The 19,774-nt window shown below is 40.3% G+C and overlaps 1 protein-coding gene across 3 annotated transcripts in view; it reads right to left on the bottom strand.

Moving 5' to 3' along the window:
- actn1 (actinin, alpha 1) overlaps positions 1-19,774 on the bottom strand; it is a 47,239-nt gene that overhangs the window by 736 nt on the left and 26,729 nt on the right. Inside the window, exons 6-21 of one of the 3 annotated variants that reach the window (XM_089003745.1) lie at positions 19,672-19,750; positions 19,483-19,564; positions 18,196-18,281; positions 15,937-16,029; positions 14,641-14,871; positions 13,062-13,209; positions 11,718-11,868; positions 10,442-10,550; positions 8,915-9,055; positions 7,817-7,999; positions 4,436-4,570; positions 4,187-4,366; positions 3,963-4,109; positions 2,109-2,189; positions 1,885-1,950; positions 766-924 (exon numbers count right to left, since the gene is read on the bottom strand). In XM_089003745.1, coding sequence (XP_088859871.1) covers positions 766-924; positions 1,885-1,950; positions 2,109-2,189; positions 3,963-4,109; positions 4,187-4,366; positions 4,436-4,570; positions 7,817-7,999; positions 8,915-9,055; positions 10,442-10,550; positions 11,718-11,868; positions 13,062-13,209; positions 14,641-14,871; positions 15,937-16,029; positions 18,196-18,281; positions 19,483-19,564; positions 19,672-19,750 — 2,071 coding nt within the window. The remainder of the gene's footprint in view (positions 1-765; positions 925-1,884; positions 1,951-2,108; positions 2,190-3,962; positions 4,110-4,186; positions 4,367-4,435; positions 4,571-7,816; positions 8,000-8,914; positions 9,056-10,441; positions 10,551-11,717; positions 11,869-13,061; positions 13,210-14,640; positions 14,872-15,936; positions 16,030-18,195; positions 18,282-19,482; positions 19,565-19,671; positions 19,751-19,774) is intronic. The other 2 variants (XM_089003743.1, XM_089003744.1) reach the window with 2 other exon arrangements.

Below are 19,774 nucleotides of genomic sequence, written 5' to 3'. Positions count from 1 at the left end.
TTTCTAAAACTACACAAAATATACCTTCTTTCATGTATAATAAATGTGCTATGGTATTATAATTAAAGAAATAAACTGTACAGTATAATAAAGTCGTTGTATTGACTTTTGTGATGGTTGTTGATGGCTTGATGGAATGGAGTGGCCGCTTTCATCAGCATTAAACACTTAATGAGGAACATAACCTTCTTATTTCACCATCTTGAGGAATGATCCCTTGTAGGTGCTTTCTCTGCGATCATTTTACCTTGTTCCTCATCAATTGTGTTCTGTTTAGCTGGGTCGATAGCTTTTTGCATCAAGTGTACAGATAGCTTGTGCGGGTTATTTGTGGAGCCTTATTGATATTTTAACCTTGCAGTCTACACTAGCCTTATTGATGGGATATTTTAACCTTGCAGTCTACACTCTGCTTTTGAACTATCAAATTTGAAACTCTCTCACTGTCATCTCTCTGTCACTGTCATGTTTAAATCACCTGCCCTCACTGCTGCGTTCTTGACCAATCACGTGGCTTTAACCGAAGACTGGGGGCGGGGAATAGAGGACAAAAACAGTCGGCTGCCATTTTGTTGTTAGAAGAATGGGATCGTTCGCGAACGACCCATCACTCATTGAGGCAGCTCCGTGTGTATCCCGAAAAATTGTTTGTATGCCAAGGTAAAATTTTCATAAATGTAACGTTCGTAAGCCGAAAAGTTCGTAAGCCAAGGGGTTCGTAAACCGAGGTATTACTGTATTTTTTTTTTTTGCGAACTGACATACCTTATCTCCGGCCAAGACCTTGAAGGAGGCCATAACCTGGTCGGCCGTGTCGGTGTCGGCGGTTTCGCGCGACATGAAGTCAATGAAGGCCTGAAAGGTGACCACGCCCATGCGGTTGGGGTCCACAATGCTCATAATGCGGGCAAACTCGCTTTCGCCCTGCGATACACATGGAAACATATTTTGTTATTTACAAGAATATAGTTCGTAATTTTTTAGGCTATGCGGCTATTTTTAACGCTATTTAGTTAGTTATTGAATTAGTAGTCAAGCTATTTAGTATGATGATGACTTCAGTAGTTTTCTTTGAAGGCGGCTAATTATTCATTTAGTTATGTCATTTTTTTGGGCTGTTATTCCTATATCAGTAAATACATTGCTACTTAGCTAACTTACTGGTGAGCTAACTAGATAGCTAATTAGTTTAGCTTTTTAGATCGTTTGTTATTTCTTCAGTACATGAAACGATAGCTTGATTGCTCTGTAGCAAACTACATATTTAAATTTTGAAATAATTACTCAGGTAATTTGCTCACAAATAACAGGTTAGCCAGCTACCTAAACATTTATCTAACCAGTTAGCTAGGCTATTAATGGGTCCGCTAGTTAGCTAGATCATGATTAACTCATTCGCTGCCATTCAGGAATTTACCCCGGAATCGAAAATAGGACGGATAGTGCTCGGTGGTAAGCTAATCAAACTTGTTTCTCAAGGCACCATGTTAGCGCTTTGTTCCAGCTTCCGAAGCTTGATGATGTCACGTTTCGGATTGCGACCAACAGGTGGCACTATGGGGCCCCGCCTGCAGTTGCACAGGTGTTGGTCGTTTTAATCAGTGGCAGTTAAAAGGACTCCCGGAATAACCATTCAGGGTCGGTTCATTGTTTGTTTCACCCTGTCAGGTTTCTTTCACGTTGTCATGTTTTATCCCTGGTTTCATTTGCTACTTTGGACATTTCTGCTCTGATGACTTTGCTGTATAAGATTTTGTCCCCGCTGACTTTATTTTCGACAATTTTGTCAAATAAACACTAGTGCTCCCTTCTGCTTGTTGTTTTGGGCGTCCACCGTCGCGACAACACGCGACGCAAAGAAAAAGAAGAAAAAAAAAACGTTACCAGGTTGTAACCAACAGAGATAAGGCAGGACTTGAAGTCGTCGGCGTCCATCACTCCCGTTCTCTTCTATTAAAAGGGATGAGCGACGGACGGGAAGTAGAGGGAAAATAAAGAGAGAAAAAGGTAGCAAAGGGAAACCATCGGAAGAAAGGCCGAAGGGAGGAAAAGCAGGAAGGAAAGAAAAACAAAACAAAAAAATGGGGTGAGACGAGTTGAAGGAGTACCTGTGCGTCATTGGCGATATCGAAGCCCAAGCTGATCAGGCAGGCCTTGAACTCCTCGGGCCCCATCGTGCCAGTGTGGTCCTGATGTGTGCGTGCGGTGGGGGGGAAGGGGGGTGGTTGCGGTGATGGTGGTTGGTGGGCGTCGGAGGGGTCATGCAGCGACACACAACAGCCGTGACAGCCACAGGACAGGACGGTGGTGGGGGGTATTCGGACAACAGCGCGGAAAGTGATGGAAGGTGAGGTGTGGGTGATGGCGTGCATTGTGTGGGGTTCGGGTGGGGGGGCCAGGAAGGCATGCAGGGGGCCGGCATACAGAACAGAGAAGACATATTGCATGTTGGTTAGCATCTGCTGGGTCAACGCGCACGCACGCTCACGCATGCCGACACGCAAACATGCATGCACGTGTATGCAAATATGCACACATCGAAACAAACACACACACACACATATAATGCATACAGATGTGCAGACACGCCCCCTCAGACACTTACACACACGCACTGCATACAGATGTGCGCACACACAGCGTCGATGTGCATACACGCTCCTTCACACACACACATACAATCCATACAGATGTGCAGACACGCCCTCTCTCAGACACACACACACAAAATGCATACAGGTGTGTGCGCACACGCACACTACATACAGATGTGCAGAGACGCCCCTTCTCAGACACACAAACACACACAAAATGCATACAGATGTACGCGCACACGCACGCATACAACGTACCTATGTGCAGACACGCCCCTTCCAGACACACCCACACACACACACACACACAAACACACAAAATGCATACAGACGTGCGCGCACACACACACACTGCATACAGATGTGCAGACACGTATTCCTCAGACACACACACAATGTATTCAGATGTCCAGACACAGAACCTCAGACAAACGCACGCACACACACACACACACACACACACACACACACACACACACACACACACACACACACACACACACACACACACACACACACACACACACACACACACACACACACACACACACACACACACACAATATATACAAATGTGCAGACACGCCCCTTCAGACACAGACACAGACACATACACACACACACGTGTTTTTATGCTTTCTGGGGACCACTTTTTGGATCATCACTTATGGGGACCACCCTTTCTGAAACGGTTTTTGTAACTTTATGGGGACCAGGTTTTTTGTCCCCATACGTCAAATGGTCCCCAGGATGTGACTGTGTAAACAGGTTTTTGTCCCCATAACCACATATAAACAAGAGCACACACACACACACACAGATATATACACGTTTTTTATGCTTTCTGGGGACCACTTTTCGGATCATCACTTATGGGGACCACCCTTTCTGAAACGGTTTTTGTAACTTTATGGGGACCAGGTTTTTTGTCCCCATATGTCAAATGGTCCCCAGGATGTGACTGTGTAAACAGGTTTTTGTCCCCATAACCACATATAAACGAGAGCACACACACACACACACACACACACACACACACACACACACACACACACACACACACACACACACACACACATACACGCACACACACGTTGCTTGGCCAGGGCATTCTCAGGCGTTAATGTGCAGTGTGTAAGGCGAGCTTTCAGGCCACGTGGGGACAAGCAGCTACTATAGTAGTACTAGTACTAGTATACATTCTGTGTATATATGTATGTGTATTGTGTGTATACACTTAAAATAGTTACTCTCAATATTAGCTCCTTGCACTAGTTCACACAGGTTCAACTGGACTAGTTAGCATGTATTTTGGTGTCGATGCTAACATTAGCCACTAGCCCGGAACATACTGGACTTGCCACTGACCCTATCAAAGTGGTTGAAAGAAGCCCTGAACTCGTTGAGCTGCTCCTGGGTGATGCCTTTGGCGTCCCGTGTCAGGATCTGGTTCTCGATTTCGTTGATGGTGCGAGCGATGGTGGTCAGAAGTTGCTCCCATCCCACGCGGATGTGCTGAAAAATCAACACATAGATGTTATCATTAAGTTTTTTTTGGGGGGGGGCAATGCTAACGTTAGCCGCTAAGCTACCTCCATCGTGTAGTTAGTATGTTGATTGTCAAAGATGAGCGCCGCCTGGATGAGCTGGTGGTCTCCTTCCAATTGCTCAATCTTGGGCATGTAGTTGACGATGCTTTTTTCATATTGTCGCAGGTGTGCCAACTGGTCCTCCAAGGTGCCGTGGAGTTCCATTGAGATGTAGCCGATTTCCTGTTCTCCACGGAAGAGCAAAATTTGAGAAGGAGAACATGACCCGAGGAGGTTCGTCTTTGGACTGACCTCCATCTTGGTCTGGATCCAAGGTCCGATGACGTTGGCCTGGCTGGCGAACTGCCGACGCAGACGTTCGTTGTTCTGCTGCCGGGCGTGTTCTTCAATCAGAGCTTGGTCACGCTGAGGAACCAGCTGTCGTACCTGAAATGACACGTCATTGGCCGATTATTAGGATGCGCTGCGGTTGTGTTCATGACGTACCGTAAAACAAACTTTTTTTTCGAACTGCAAGTTGTAATATTTCCATATCGATGCTTTATGACCTCGTCTTTAAGCTTAAAATTAAATATATCAGGGTCTCTGCTAACGTTAGCTGCTAGCTGACGAATGATCATGATCTGTCTGTGTGACTTATGGAAGCTTCTAAAGCTGAAATCACAGATTGATTGGCTGTAAGATAGTCAACCTTTCTGAGACAAACCGGTTTAGCGTCACTGCTAATGTGAGCGGCTATATGGCTAGCAAATATCTAGCTGTAAGACAAAACATTTCTTTTCCACTGCTACCGTTAGCGGCTATTATGCTAGCAAGTTGCTAGCCGTAAGAAGAAACTACTACCGTCGCCCACTTTACATGAGTAACACTTGAGAGAACATGACCGCTAATGTTAGTGGCTATATGACTAGCAAATTGCTAGCTGTAAGATATGGCTAAAGAATTGCTAGCTGTAAGACAAAACCTTTCTTTTCCACTGCTACCGTTGCCCACTTTAAATGAGTAACACTCGAGCAAGCGTCACTGCTAATGTTAGCGGCTATATGGCTAGCAAATTACTAGCTGTAAGACAAAACCTTTCTTTTCCACTGCTACCATTGCCCACTTCACGTGAGTAACACTTGAGAGAGAGCGTCCCTGCTAATGTTAGCGGCTATAAGGCTATCATATTGCTAACTGTCAGACAAAACATTTCTTTTCCACTGCTACCGTTAGCGGCTATTATGCTAGCAAGTTGGTAGCTGTAAGAAGAAACTGCTACCGTTGCCCACTTTACATGAGTAACACTTGAGAGAACATGACCGCTAATGTTAGTGGCTAGATGACTAGCAAATTGCTAGCTGTAAGATATGGCTAAAGAATTGCTAGCTGTAAGACAAAACCTTTCTTTTCCACTGCTACCGTTGCCCACTTTAAATGAGTAACACTCGAGCAAGCGTCACTGCTAATGTTAGCGGCTATATGGCTTGCAAATTGCTAGCTGTAAGACAAAACCTTTCTTTTCCACTGCTACCATTGCCCACTTCACGTGAGTAACACTTGAGAGAGAGCGTCACTGCTAATGTTAGCGGCTATAAGGCTATCATATTGCTAACTGTCAGACAAAACATTTCTTTTCCACTGCTACCGTTAGCGGCTATTATGCTAGCAAGTTGCTAGCCGTAAGAAGAAACTGCTACCGTCGCCCACTTTACATGAGTAACACTTGAGAGAACATGACCGCTAATGTTAGTGGCTATATAACCAGCAAATTGCTAGCTGTAAGATATGGCTAACGAATTGCTAGCTGTAAAACAAAACCTTTCTTTTCCACTGCTACCGTTGCCCACTTTAAATGAGTAACACTCGAGCAAGCGTCACTGCTAATGTTAGCGGCTATATGGCTAGCAAATTGCTAGCTGTAAGACAAAACCTTTCTTTTCCACTGCTACCGTTGCCCACTTTAAATGAGTAACACTCGAGCAAGCGTCACTGCTAATGTTAGCGGCTATATGGCTAGCAAATTGCTAGCTGTAAGACAAAACATTTCTTTTCCACTGCTACCGTTAGCGGCTATTATGCTAGCAAGTTGCTAGCCGTAAGAAGAAACTGCTACCGTCGCCCACTTTACATGAGTAACACTTGAGAGAACATGACCGCTAATGTTAGTGGCTATATAACCAGCAAATTGCTAGCTGTAAGATATGGCTAACGAATTGCTAGCTGTAAAACAAAACCTTTCTTTTCCACTGCTACCGTTGCCCACTTTAAATGAGTAACACTCGAGCAAGCGTCACTGCTAATGTTAGCGGCTATATGGCTAGCAAATTGCTAGCTGTAAGACAAAACCTTTCTTTTCCACTGCTACCGTTGCCCACTTTAAATGAGTAACACTCGAGCAAGCGTCACTGCTAATGTTAGCGGCTATATGGCTAGCAAATTGCTAGCTGTAAGACAAAACATTTCTTTTCCACTGCTACCGTTAGCGGCTATTATGCTAGCAAGTTGCTAGCCGTAAGAAGAAACTACTACCGTCGCCCACTTTACATGAGTAACACTTGAGAGAACATGACCGCTAATGTTAGTGGCTATATGACTAGCAAATTGCTAGCTGTAAGATATGGCTAAAGAATTGCTAGCTGTAAGACAAAACCTTTCTTTTCCACTGCTACCGTTGCCCACTTTAAATGAGTAACACTCGAGCAAGCGTCACTGCTAATGTTAGCGGCTATATGGCTAGCAAATTACTAGCTGTAAGACAAAACCTTTCTTTTCCACTGCTACCATTGCCCACTTCACGTGAGTAACACTTGAGAGAGAGCGTCACTGCTAATGTTAGCGGCTATAGGGCTAGCATATTGCTAACTGTCAGACAAAACATTTCTTTTACACTACAGTTTCCTATTTCGCGCGAGTAACACTTGAACTTCTTTGCTAACGACCACTGCTAGTTGCTAGCACGTAGGATAAAATACGGTGATAACATATTTCAGTATCACAGCTAATGTCAGCTAATCGTACTTGTTCGAGATTTGATTCACCACTACAAGACAATATAGCCGATGTTAGCTGCCGGCAGGTTAGCACATAGTATGCTATGAGAAGAAATATTTCAGTATCCCCTTGTAGCAAACGTGCACATTTCACCCCCCAAAAGACACAAATGTAAAAATAATGAAATTATTACATTAAAAATGTTTTTTTTTGTGAGGCACCTAAAAATATTAAAGCTAACTAAATATTCTTTTCAAAGTAATTACTGTATACCATAAACCATTTGTCGCGCCTTGGAATTGAAGCGGATTTACGTGGGACAGGAGGTGTGATTTTCAGCAATGGATGCTAAAGCTTCAAGTTTGCTTTCAACGTTTAGCTTGTAGCAGACTTGCACATTTCACTATGATGTCCCTGATCCACCGGTGAAAAGGACGATGTCTGTGTCTTGTGTTGTGTCAAATCAATTGTTAATTAGGTTCTTTTGACTTCAAGATGGCTCCGCGAGAGTGGCTGCCTTTACAGCGGCCCCTGTATTTTGTTTTTCTACTTCTTCCTTTCCTTTCCTCTTACTTTCATCACTTTGCTGCCGTGAAATATAAATTTCTCCACTGCGAGATTAATAAAGGCTAATCCAGATCATTCCGTCACCGTAAAACAAATGATTCCAGGATCACAAAGAGGACAGCCTGTGCTCACCTTGTCCCACTTCGCGTTGATCTCCTGAGGGTTGATGGTGGTGTAAGGGTTGATACCGGACATGTTGACGTGGTACGTCTGCATGATTTTAGCGATCTCATTGTGGATGCCCAGGATGGCCTGACGCTCTTTATCCGCGTCGGGCAGTGTGGCCTTGAATTGCTCGTGGGCCGTGCTGAGTCCCTGTGGCAAGAAAAATACTGTCAAGTGACAAGTACAGTGATACCTTGGCTTACGAACTTAATTGGTGCCCAGACAGTGTGTAAGGCGAAAAGTGCGTATCCCAAAAATTCATTTCCCATCAGAAACCATTAAAATGAGAATAATCCGTTCCCAGGTCCCCATAATTTTTTACTTTCTAATTTTCTAAGCCTTATAACTACGCGAAATATACCTTATTTTATGTATAATAAATGTGCTGTGGTATTATAATTAAAGAAATAAACTGTACGTTATAATAAAGTGGTTTTATTCACCTTCGTGATGGTCGTTGATGGCTTGATGGAATGGAGTGGCCGGTTTCATCAGCATTAAACACTTGATGAGGAACGATTTGAGGATTGATCCCTTGTATGTGCTTTCTGTGCGATAATTTTACCTAGTTCCTCATCAATTGTGTTCTGTTTAGCTGGGTTGATAGCTTTTTGCATCGAGTGTACAGATGGCTTGTGCGGGTTGTTTGTGGAGCCTGATTGATGGGATATTTTAACCTTGCAGTCTACACTCTGCCTTTGAACTATCAAAGTTGAAACTGTCAACGTTGTCTGCCTGTCTCTTTCATGTTTAAACCACCTCCCCTCACTGCTTCGTTCTTGACCAATCACGTGGCTTGAACTGACGACTGGGGGCGGGGAATAGAGGACAAAAACAGTCGGCTGCCATTTTCTTGTTATGAGAACGGGCTCGTTTGCGAACGACACATCACTCATTGTGGCGCTCCGTGTGTATCCCGAAAAATAGTCCCTATGCCAAGGTAAAATTTTCATAAATGTAACGTTCGTAGACCGAAAAGTTTGTAAGCAAAGGGGTTCGTAAACCGAGGTATCGCTGTAATAGCAAAAAAATACTTGAGTCAAAACTGTTTGACCGGATCCTCACCTGGATTTCCTCAATGGTGTGGACGATGAAAGAGTCCTGCAGGTCCTCCATGGCACCCTCCATCCAGTTGTTGAATGGAGCCGCTCTTTTTGCAAACTCCAGGTACAACTGATCGATGGTTTCTAGAAGCTTCTCTGTTCTCTGTTGAAGGTCATCATTTTTTTTTTTTTAAATCAATGAAATCGCGTAAGCAGTACTGAGACTTTTTTGGGGCAAATTTCTATTTACTATCAAAACTTAAGGCCATTTTCGGAACCCACTTATCCAATCGCGTTTCTGACAAGGTGACCCAAAAAGATGAGCACCCATGAAAATGTCAATTGTGGCTTTGATTAAAAACATGTTTATTTCTAATTACAACCACACGTTATTCAGTTTATGGAAGACCATTCACCAGAGTTTCAGCTATTTCTATCAATTTGTAGTCAATTTATGGCTTTCCCAAGATGTGTTCCAAATGTCCACCATTTTGTTGCAAGCAAGTACTCATCTGACACAGTTGCCAATCACTTTTGTGTGTGTGTGTGTGTGAGGAAGACATGTCTGCACATTTGTATGTATTGTGTATGTGTGCGTGTCTGCACATATGTATGCAATATGTGTGTTCTCGTTTGCGCCCACCGGTGGGGACATCAACCTGACTGCACGCAGCCCGGTGGGGATTCATGTACCCGTGGGGACCTAAAATGAGGTCCCCACGGGCAAATTGCTCTGAGAGACTTCAAACCATGTTTTAAAGACGTTTCATGACATTTCCTAAAGTGTCCTCACGGGGGCATTCCAGACCAAAAAAACAGTGTGAGTGTATGCGACCCTAATGGATGCACACCAGTACTGCAGGTCCCCACCAGGTAAGTCTGCATCATAACTGGTCTGGTCAAGGTGTGTGTGTGTGTGTGTGTGTGTGTGTGTGTGTGTGTGTGTGTGTGTGTGTGTGTGTGTGTGTGTGTGTGTGTGTGTGTGTGTGTGTGTGTGTGTGTGTGTGTGTACCTGTATCTTTCGGGAGAAAACATTGGTGCAGTGAGGGACTCGCTAGGACGCATCTTTTTGGGTCACCCTCCCGAAAGAGGAGTGTGTAAAAGTGATTGAACTTTGAACTTTGTCAGACGAGTACGAGTTCACTAGCAACGAAATGGTGGACATTTGGAACATACAGTAAAGTCTCGTTATATCGATATTCAAGGGAGTCCGAAAAAATATCGATATAACCGGGACTATCGATATATCCGACCCTGTTTGCATGTAATTTTCTCCATGCGTGCATAGAAATAGTATCGATATAACCGGGACTATCGATATATCCGATATCGATATAACGAGACTTTACTGTATTTTGGGAAAGTCATAAATGGACAAAAAATTGACCGAAAGAGCTGAAACTCTGGTGAATGGTCTTCCATAAACTGAATAATGTGTGGTTGTAATTTGAACAAAAAAAATAGCTTTTTAATCAAAGCCATAATTGAAATTTTCATGGTTACGCATCTTTTTGGGTCACCGTGTATAATAGCGTAATAATGGACTCACCTGGAGTGCTTCGCTGCGTTGCTTGGTTAAAGCCCCAAGGGTATCCCACTGGTCACAAATTCTCTGAGAGCGATTGTTTACATTTGGCGAGTCGTAGTAATCCAGCTCACTGGAACGCAACGACAAAAGAGATGTCGTGGAAAGTCAGGTCATTTTTTTGTTGTGTTTTTATGCTCATATTAGTGGCATAGACGTGCTTTTGTGACACTGAAATCGTCTACCAAAAAACCCAATTTGGTTCCAAGTCACTCTCTTTTAACTCATTCACTGCCATTCCCGAATTTATTTTGGAATTGAAAAGCATGATGTGGAGCGTACCCGAATTTGTTCGGGTTGTACTTTTTCTTGGGGAGGGCGGTGCCGATAAAACGCTGGTCAGACCCCTGGCAATGTTTTTTTTCCCTTCCACGAGGGAGCAGCATTTACCTTTTGTCCATGTTAGCGCTTTGTTACAGCTTCGGCTGTTGTTGAAGCACTATATATATCTGACTGGCTAACTAGTTAGCTATCTAGGTGGCTACCTAGTTAGCTAGCTATTTGCGATCTAGCTATCTATCTGGATGGCTATGTACTGGGTACCTACAGTAGCTAGCTATATATTTGCTATTTATTAGATATCTAGCTGGCGGACCATCAATCAATCAATCAATCAATCAATCAATCAATCAATCAATCCATCTATCCGTTAGCTAGCCATCTATCTAACTAGCTTTCTATCTACATTTGAGTTATTGCGGATTGAGTGTACGCTGGTGCGTGTGGCTGCCGCTGCTCACCCACAGAAAAAACGTATTCTGTGACTGAAAAGTGACCTTGAGAGTTTTGAAAGGCAATTATAAATTAAATGTATTATTATTATTATTATTATATAAACCAATATGTAGGTATTGTATTTTGTACAGCCCCCATTTCAAGCTCAGATAACTCCAGACCCATATAACTTAGGAATTAACTTGTTTTCCTGATGAAACAAGAGAGTCAAGGGTTTCATACGCTGCTTTGAATGTTGATGTAGTCCGAAAAGTCAATATTCTGTGGGTCCCGGAATTCGAGTGATAATGACAAAAACCCTGGCACTGGAGTGGACACATTTTTTTTGCACATCGTCTGGCAGTGAATGAGTTAATCGTATTGAAAAAAAAAAAATGTCCTGTGACTATAAAGTGACCTTGAGAGTTTTGAAAGGCGCTTAGAAATGAAATGTATGATTATTATTAATTGTATTGAAATCTAGGGGTTGTCAATCTCGGCGGCCATTTTTTTTTTTTTTGCTTACTTTAACTCTTGCGCGATGGCAACGATCTGCTCCACTCGGTCCTGATGGGCAGCCAGGTCGCTCTCAAAGGCCTCGTGCTTCTTCAGCAGCGCTTTAATCTCGGACAGAGACGCCGTTTCAAAATCTTTGCGCTGCAACATCTCCTCCTTGCCTGCGAAGGGTTGAAGACAAATTCACTGTAATACCACTGGCGTGCCAGAAGAGGGCAGTGCGGTGAATTACTTGAAAAATTCTGCCTGGCAACAATAAACTTTGCCGTCATTAATGAATTCGCTACTTCAGGAACTCCACAATTGATATACAGGTAGTTGAAATGTGCTGTTAAAAACAATACATTTTTGTTATTTTTACAGCGCTTTCACAATAGCTGCGGTTGTTACACTAAAAAAATGTCAATCATAGTTGAAATAAAATCAAAAAAAATATGGCAATATAACACAAGCAATATATGGACAGCCATGCAATCGTAACAACTATTCCTGCATACACAATATATGCATTTAATGAATTTCAGCAAATATAAGCAGCATAGGATATGGATGGATTGATACATTGAAATCAGAATCATCTTTATTGCCAAGTATGTAGAACACACAAGGAATTTGTTTCCGGTCGAACACGCTGCACTAGTATCATCATCAAAAAATTGCACTATAATAATAATATAACAAATAATATAATAATAATATAATAAATATAAATTTAAAAAGGCATATGCAATTATTATTATTATTATTATTATTATTATTATTATTATTATTATTATTATTTTGTATTATTATTACTATTACAGTATTATTATTTTTGTATCATTATTATTATTATTTGTATTATTATTATTACTATTATAACTGTTATTATTATTATTATTATTGTATTATTATTACTATTACAGTATTATTATTTTTGTATCATTATTATTATTATTCGTATTATTATTATTACTATTATAACTATTATTATTATTATTATTATTATTATTATTATTATTAGAACTGTTATTATTATTATTATTATTATTATTATACAATTTTCACGGAAATAAACTGAAATCAATGAAACAGACAAAGTGACATGAAGGGAATTTAAATGCACTCAATCAATTCTATTTATTACATGTGCATAAAAAGAAATTTTATAAATTAAAAATTGTATTGTATGAATTTAAAAAAATAGACAACAATCAATTAATGGATCATAATAAAATATTACATAATAAAGTTCAATTTCAAACTTTGTAAAAATTAAGAGAAATATAAAATATACATAAATTAAAGTTGATTGATGATCAGTAACTAATTCCTGTTTTTATTTCTAATGTCATTAAATGTATTTTTTTTTAACCTTCAGTCCAGCCTTCGTGGATGGTTGCTTTCTGACGGAACTTCTCGGCCAGGTGGTCCAGTCTCTCCAGGCGGCGAATCTCGTTGAGGAGCCACTCCTCGTAGCCCTTTTCGGCACCCTCCAAGTTGCCCCACGCGTTGTTGATATCCTGCAGGTGGTAGACCGCTCATTAGTAGTAGTAGTAGTAGTAGTAGTAGTAGTAGTAGTAGTAGTAGTAGTATTAGTCTTATTATTATTAGTATTATTATTATATAGGGGCATCACAAATAATTTTTTTTTCTTTATTTGAAATAGGCTTTTCAGAACTGATTTATTTTGATAAAATATGTATTTACTTTTATTATTATTATTATTATTATTATTATTATTGGCATTACTATTATCATTATTATTATATACATTGAATTTATTTTAGGGAGGCGATGAAATAAAATCATGAAATTTGGGGCATCACAAATTGAGTGTTTTGTGTATTTGAAATAGGATCTTCAGAACTGATTTATTTTGGTAAAATATGTATTTTATTATTATTATGCATTCAATTTATTTTAGGAAGGTGACGAAATAAAATCACGAAATTGGGGGTATAAGAAATTGTTTTTTTTTGTTTATTTGAAATAGGCTTTTCAGAACTGATTTTGGTAAAATATGTATTTAATTTTATTATTATTATAACTATAGTATTATTTTATTATTAACTTATCTTATCTTATGTTATATTACCTTACATAACATTCTTATATTACATTATCTTATATTACACTATCTTACATTACATTATATTACATTACATATTATATGCTATGATATGCTATGATATTATATGATATATGATATGATATGATATATGAAACGATATGATATTATTATTATATTATGATTATATCATTATTATTAATAATATATTATGTTATTATTATTATTAATATGATGATGATGATGATGATGATTCAATTTATTTTAGGTAGGTGACAAAATGAAATCACGAAATTAGGGGCATCACAAATTAATTTTTTTTCTTTATTTGAAATAGGCTTTTCAGAACTGATTTATTTTGATAAAATATGGATTGGATTGGATTGGATATGCCTTTATTAGTCTCACAGTGGAGAAATTTATGTATTTACGTTTATTATTATTATTATTATTATTATTATTATTGGCATTACTATTAGCATTATTATTATATACATTGAATTTATTTTAGGAAGGTGATGAAATAAAATTACGAAATTAGGGGCATCACAAATTGATTTTTTGGTTTATTTGAAATAGGCTTTTCAGAACTGATTTACAGTAAAGTCTCGTTATATCGATATTCAAGGGAGTCCGAAAAAATATCGATATAACCGGGACTATCGATATATCCAACCCTGTTTGCATGTAATTTTCTCCGTGCGTGCATAGAAATAGTATCGATATAACCGGGACTATCGATATATCCGATATCGATATAACGAGACTTTACTGTATTTTGGTAAAATACATATTTCATGTGATTATTATTATTATTATTTATTTTGAAAACCCGCTGTTGCAGTTTTCAAGGAAGGAAAAAAAACCAAAAACAAAAACCCACCGACACCATCTGCCCCTCTGAGGGCATGAAGGCGGGCCGGTTGCTGAGCCTCAGTTTGGTCTGCAGCGTGTTGAAATTGATCTCCAGCTGGCATTTCTCCTGCACTTTTGGCGGCTTGTGAAGGCGGCGGTAGTCGCGAAAGTCCTCCAGTTTCTGCTGCATGACCTGCATGGTGTTCTCGGGCATGCGGTTCTCCAGCCATGGGATGGTGCGGCGGATCCATTCCAACAGCTGAGGAAGAGAACGTGCGTGTGCGCGGGTGGGAAGAGACGGGTTGAGATGCATGCGAGTAAAATGAAGGATGGCGGCGGGAAAAGAGGAAGTGGGGCAAGTGGATGTGACGTGTGAAGGAAAAATAAGATTAAAGTTAATGAGAAATTATGTGGGATTGATAGGATTTTTTTTGAACAGTAAAGTCTCGTTATATCGATATTCAAGGGAGTCGGAAAAAATATCGATATAACCGGGACTATCGATATATCCGACCCTGTTTGCATGTAATTTTCTCCGTGCGTGCATAGAAATAGTATCGATATAACCGGGACTATCGATATATCCGATATCGATATAACGAGACTTTACTGTACTTTGAGCGTTGAATCAAAACACGCAATAAAAAATAAAATAAATAGAAAATCATCAATATTGTAATTTAATCAAACTACAGTAGAACCACAAAATGTGAATCCCACAGCCGGTCAAAAAATAGATATATTTTTGCAATATTTCATGTATTGATTTCCAATTATTTTAAAGGACAACCGACGTCTCCTGACAAGTTGTGTCCATAATTTGTAAAATGGATTCAAATGACTTCTACTGAGCGTATTTTACAAAGATTCCACTGCATATTGCTATATTTTACGTTTTAAGACACACGCTGAATATTCAGGAAGTCTTGTTTTTGGGTTGGTGACGAGTCCGTACGTGACGTCACTAAAGGAACGCCCCTAACCGAAAAAAAAGACACATTGTAACAGTCCTTCCATCACGTTTGACTAAAAATATCATACCGCGTGTTTTGGGTATTTTAGATGCTACAAAACGTTTTTCTGATGTCAGTTAAGAAACAAAAAAGTGATGTCGGTTGTCCTTTAAAATACACACTTCCAACAAACTCGTAACTACGACCGCCTCTGTGGAGCTTAAACACCCCTGGGTGAGTTTGAAGGTGAGTCATAAGGTGAATGGTGGTGATGGGGGGGTTGATAAAAGGATAGCAAAGAGATGGAAGTGTGTGTATGTATGTTTGTGTGGGGGATGGGATGGTTTGAGGGAGGGGGGGGGTGTGCTCACATCACTGGCCAGCTTCTCATAGTCCGTCATCAGCTGCTCATTTTCTTGATTGACCGCCAGCACTTTGCAGATCCTGTTGGCCGCCGTCTCCGCCTATGACAGCAGACGCCATCATCATCATCATCATCAATTCACCCCCCCGCCCTCCCAAAAAAAAAGGTTCCAACCATGAAATTCCCAACAGAGAAGCCAAACAGTGCAGCAAAAGTAGCAGAAAAGCCCGCGGATGATGTCATTCCATTGGTAGCGTCATTAAGGACACTGAAGCAAGCCAAATTAAAGCCGCGATAAAAGCAGCGTTGAAATATGACATTTTTCTGCGCAATATATTTGAGCCATATTCAAATTCACGTGTGTCCATCCATGTAAGGCAGCAGAAGCGTTCTGGCTTGTTTATTATTAAATGTTTATTTTTCAGTACAAACCAATACGGGTTACTTATACAAGCATTAAACATACTTATATAAACCTTAAACCTACTTATATAAACATACATTCTATACAAAATATAACACTGAAACAACTTACGAACAAATTCACCTTACAAACGACCGTTTGGAAAGTATTTCGTTCGTAAGTTGGGGACCGTCTGTATCGTGCAACCGAGTAAGATATTCCTTATTTCATTTGTTTTGTTTTTTTTTTCCCTCACATTGTTCACATTGATTCTTTTAAAGAACAAACGACGTCTCCGGACAAGTTGTGTCCATAATTTGTAAAATGGCTTCAAAAGACTTGTACTGAGTGTATTTTACAAAGATTCCACCGCATATAGCGATATTTTACATTTTAAGACTCGCGCTGAATATTCCGGAAGTCTTGTTTTTGAGTTGGTGACGAGTCCGTACGTGATGTCACCAAAGGACCGCCCCTGACCGTAAAAAAAGACGCATTGTAGCGGTCCTTCCATCACGTCAATGCATTTTGCTGTACTTGTTTGGTCTGGGGACCTCGTGTTGCACCCAAAAGCCGCCAGAAGAGGGCGTCCAAGCTCCATATAAGGAATTTATCAGCCTGTGGAAAGAGAGGTGGCCACTGGAGGTCGCCATTTTGTGCCTCTTTCTTTGGTGATACATTTCCCCCCCAATGTTACCTCAAAATGGCATAAATAAATTCTTTAATCAATTGCAAACATGTATGCTTTCCTCTTCAGAACTATTTGAATCATATTCATAAGTGGATGTGTAACAAGAAAGCATATTCTCCGACTCTGAAGCCATTGTTTTGATTCTCCAGCAATGCAAGACATCTTGGCGGGGGCGGGACTTTCTGAAAATGCCCAATTCGTAGCTCAATTTTTTGCAGATTTTGGACACTTTAAGTCATTTTTATTGGTGTTTTGCATTTGACTAAAAATATCATACTGCGTGTTTTGGGTATTTTAGATGCTATCAAACATTTTTCTGATGTCAATAAGGAAACAAAAAAGTGACGTCGGTTGTCCTTTAAATGTTATGAGTGCTTCACTATTTTTGACTATGTGGACGACGGCAAAATTTTACCCCAATGAGATGATCCCAAAATCCATCGTTGCTTTTGACGGCGGCGTAATTTTAACCAAGACGATTCGGCAAGTATTTAAAGCATTTGGAAGCTGCTCACCTTCTGCTTGCCCGAGAAGGCGTGGTAGTAACACGACACGTAAGTCATGACGGCCTTCTCGTCTGGCCTCAAGGTGCTAATGATATCTGCCGCAGGAACAGGAACGAGGAGGAGGAGGAGGAGGCCGCAGGAACAGAGGAGCAGTGAGGAGAAAGCACAGACAGGAGAGGAGAGTAAGAGTAAAAGTGTGCAGATTCAAAAAAAAAAAGAGGCACAGCTGAGGGTGGTGGTGGTGGTGGGAGGGGGGGTTGCATAATCACAAGGTTCTCCAAGGGTCTGCTGTTTTGTCTTCAGGCAGAAGGTCGAAGTACAATTGATTCTAACGCTTCGATTTTGAATTCCGGTGGATAAATTAATTAATTTGGAGATATTTTCACTTTAAGTTGCTATTGGAGGAGCGGGGAGGGGGCGTGTCAGACCAGAGCTTCAGAGAAAAAAAAAATCCCATGAATCCATCATGCACTTTGAAAACCATGCAGAGTGAGTGTGACCCCTGCAGGGAAGCTTGTGCACTGCAGAGAGAAAGTGTTAGCATAAACACCTGAGGGGTAAAAATAAAAACATAAAAAGACAAGGTTAGAATGAGTGGGAGGAGGCAGAAGAGGAGGAGAAGAAGGAGGAGAAGAAGAAGGAAGGAGATGCTGCATCCACTGGTACCTTCTGGGCGCCCGAGAAGGCGTGGTAGAAGCTAGACACGTAGGTCATGATGGCCTTCTCGTCCGGACGGGCAGTGCCCACAATGTCTGCGGGTGACGGGGGGTGGATGGGTGGGTAAGGGGGGAGAGGGGGGGATAGAGAGAAGGTGTGGTGGAGGAGGAGGAGGAGAAACCTTTTCATCGATGGACCACTCCTGTACGAATGAGAGCTTATACAGACTAAATAAATATAAAAGAAATAAATACAGTAAAGTCTCGTTATATCGATATTCAAGGGAGTCGGAAAAAAATATCGATATAACCGGGACTATCGATATATCCAACCCTGTTTGCATGTAATTTTCTCCGCGCGTGCATAGAAATAGTATCGATATAACCGGGACTATCGATATATCCAATATCGATATAACGAGACTTTACTGTAAATACATGTGGATGAGTTTGCAATATTAAAATAGTCATTTGAAAAAAAAATGAATACATTTGGGCTGGGGGGGAAGAGAATTCATGATTATCGTCATACACATTAAAACATATAAATAATATTTGTAAATGTCATCATTGTAAATGGAAATAATATTAATACTGCATTTAAATAATACTGTACATTTTAATTGTGTGTAATTTCCAGTGAAGATGACGGTTTGATGCTTATCTATCTATCTACATATATAATTATATATATAAAACTACCAGCACATTTTAGTTCGTTGACGAAGCCTTTTATATAAGAAACGTCCGACACCTTCAAAGAAATACAGAGGACATCTGAAGAAACCTTCTCATCGATGGATCACTCCTGTACGAATGAGAGCTTATACAGACTAAATAAATATAAAAGAAATAAATACATGCATGTGGATGAGTTTGCAATATTAAAATAGTCATTTGAAAAAAAAATGAATACATTTGAGCTGGGGGCAGAGAATTCATGATTATCGTCATACGCATTAAAACATATAAATAATATTTGTAAATGTCATCATTGTAAATGGAAATAATGTTAATACTGCATTTAAATAATACTGTACATTTTAATTGTGTGTAATTTCCAGTGAAGATGACGATTTGATGCTTATCTACCTATCTATATATATAATTACATATATAAAACTACCAGCAAATTTTAGTTCGTTGACGAAGCCTTTTAGATAAGAAACGTCCGACACCTTCAAAGAAATACAGAGGACATCTGAAGAAACCTTCTCATCGATGGATCACTCCTGTACGACTGAGAGCTTACACAGACGTAAGCGCTAATATGGTTAATCGAATACATTTTTTTCACCTTCTGCGTCCAACATTTTGGGAATATCCAAGTACTTCTCGGCCACGTCGAAGGCTATGTTCAGGTTGGTCATAGGATCGTCCTGATGACAGAAAAACACACAGATAATTTAAATCATGCGAAACCAAACCTCACCATCAGTCTTTTCTTGAACCAGGAAGTAGTGCCATTGTGGTTGCATCCGCTCACCTTACGTAGTTTCCCGTAGTCGATGAGTTCCGGACGATGTCGATGAATGAGCGCGCAGAAACCCAAACCATCTTTCCAGCTGAAAAAGAACAACAGGTAAGTT

Source organism: Hippocampus bargibanti, linkage group LG09 (genome assembly GCF_051943395.1).
Source record: "Hippocampus bargibanti isolate YZ-2025 linkage group LG09, ASM5194339v1, whole genome shotgun sequence".
In the NCBI taxonomy this organism is placed as follows: domain Eukaryota; kingdom Metazoa; phylum Chordata; class Actinopteri; order Syngnathiformes; family Syngnathidae; genus Hippocampus; species Hippocampus bargibanti.
Note: the sequence above shows the minus strand (reverse complement) of the source record. Positions and strands in the feature narration are given on the sequence as shown.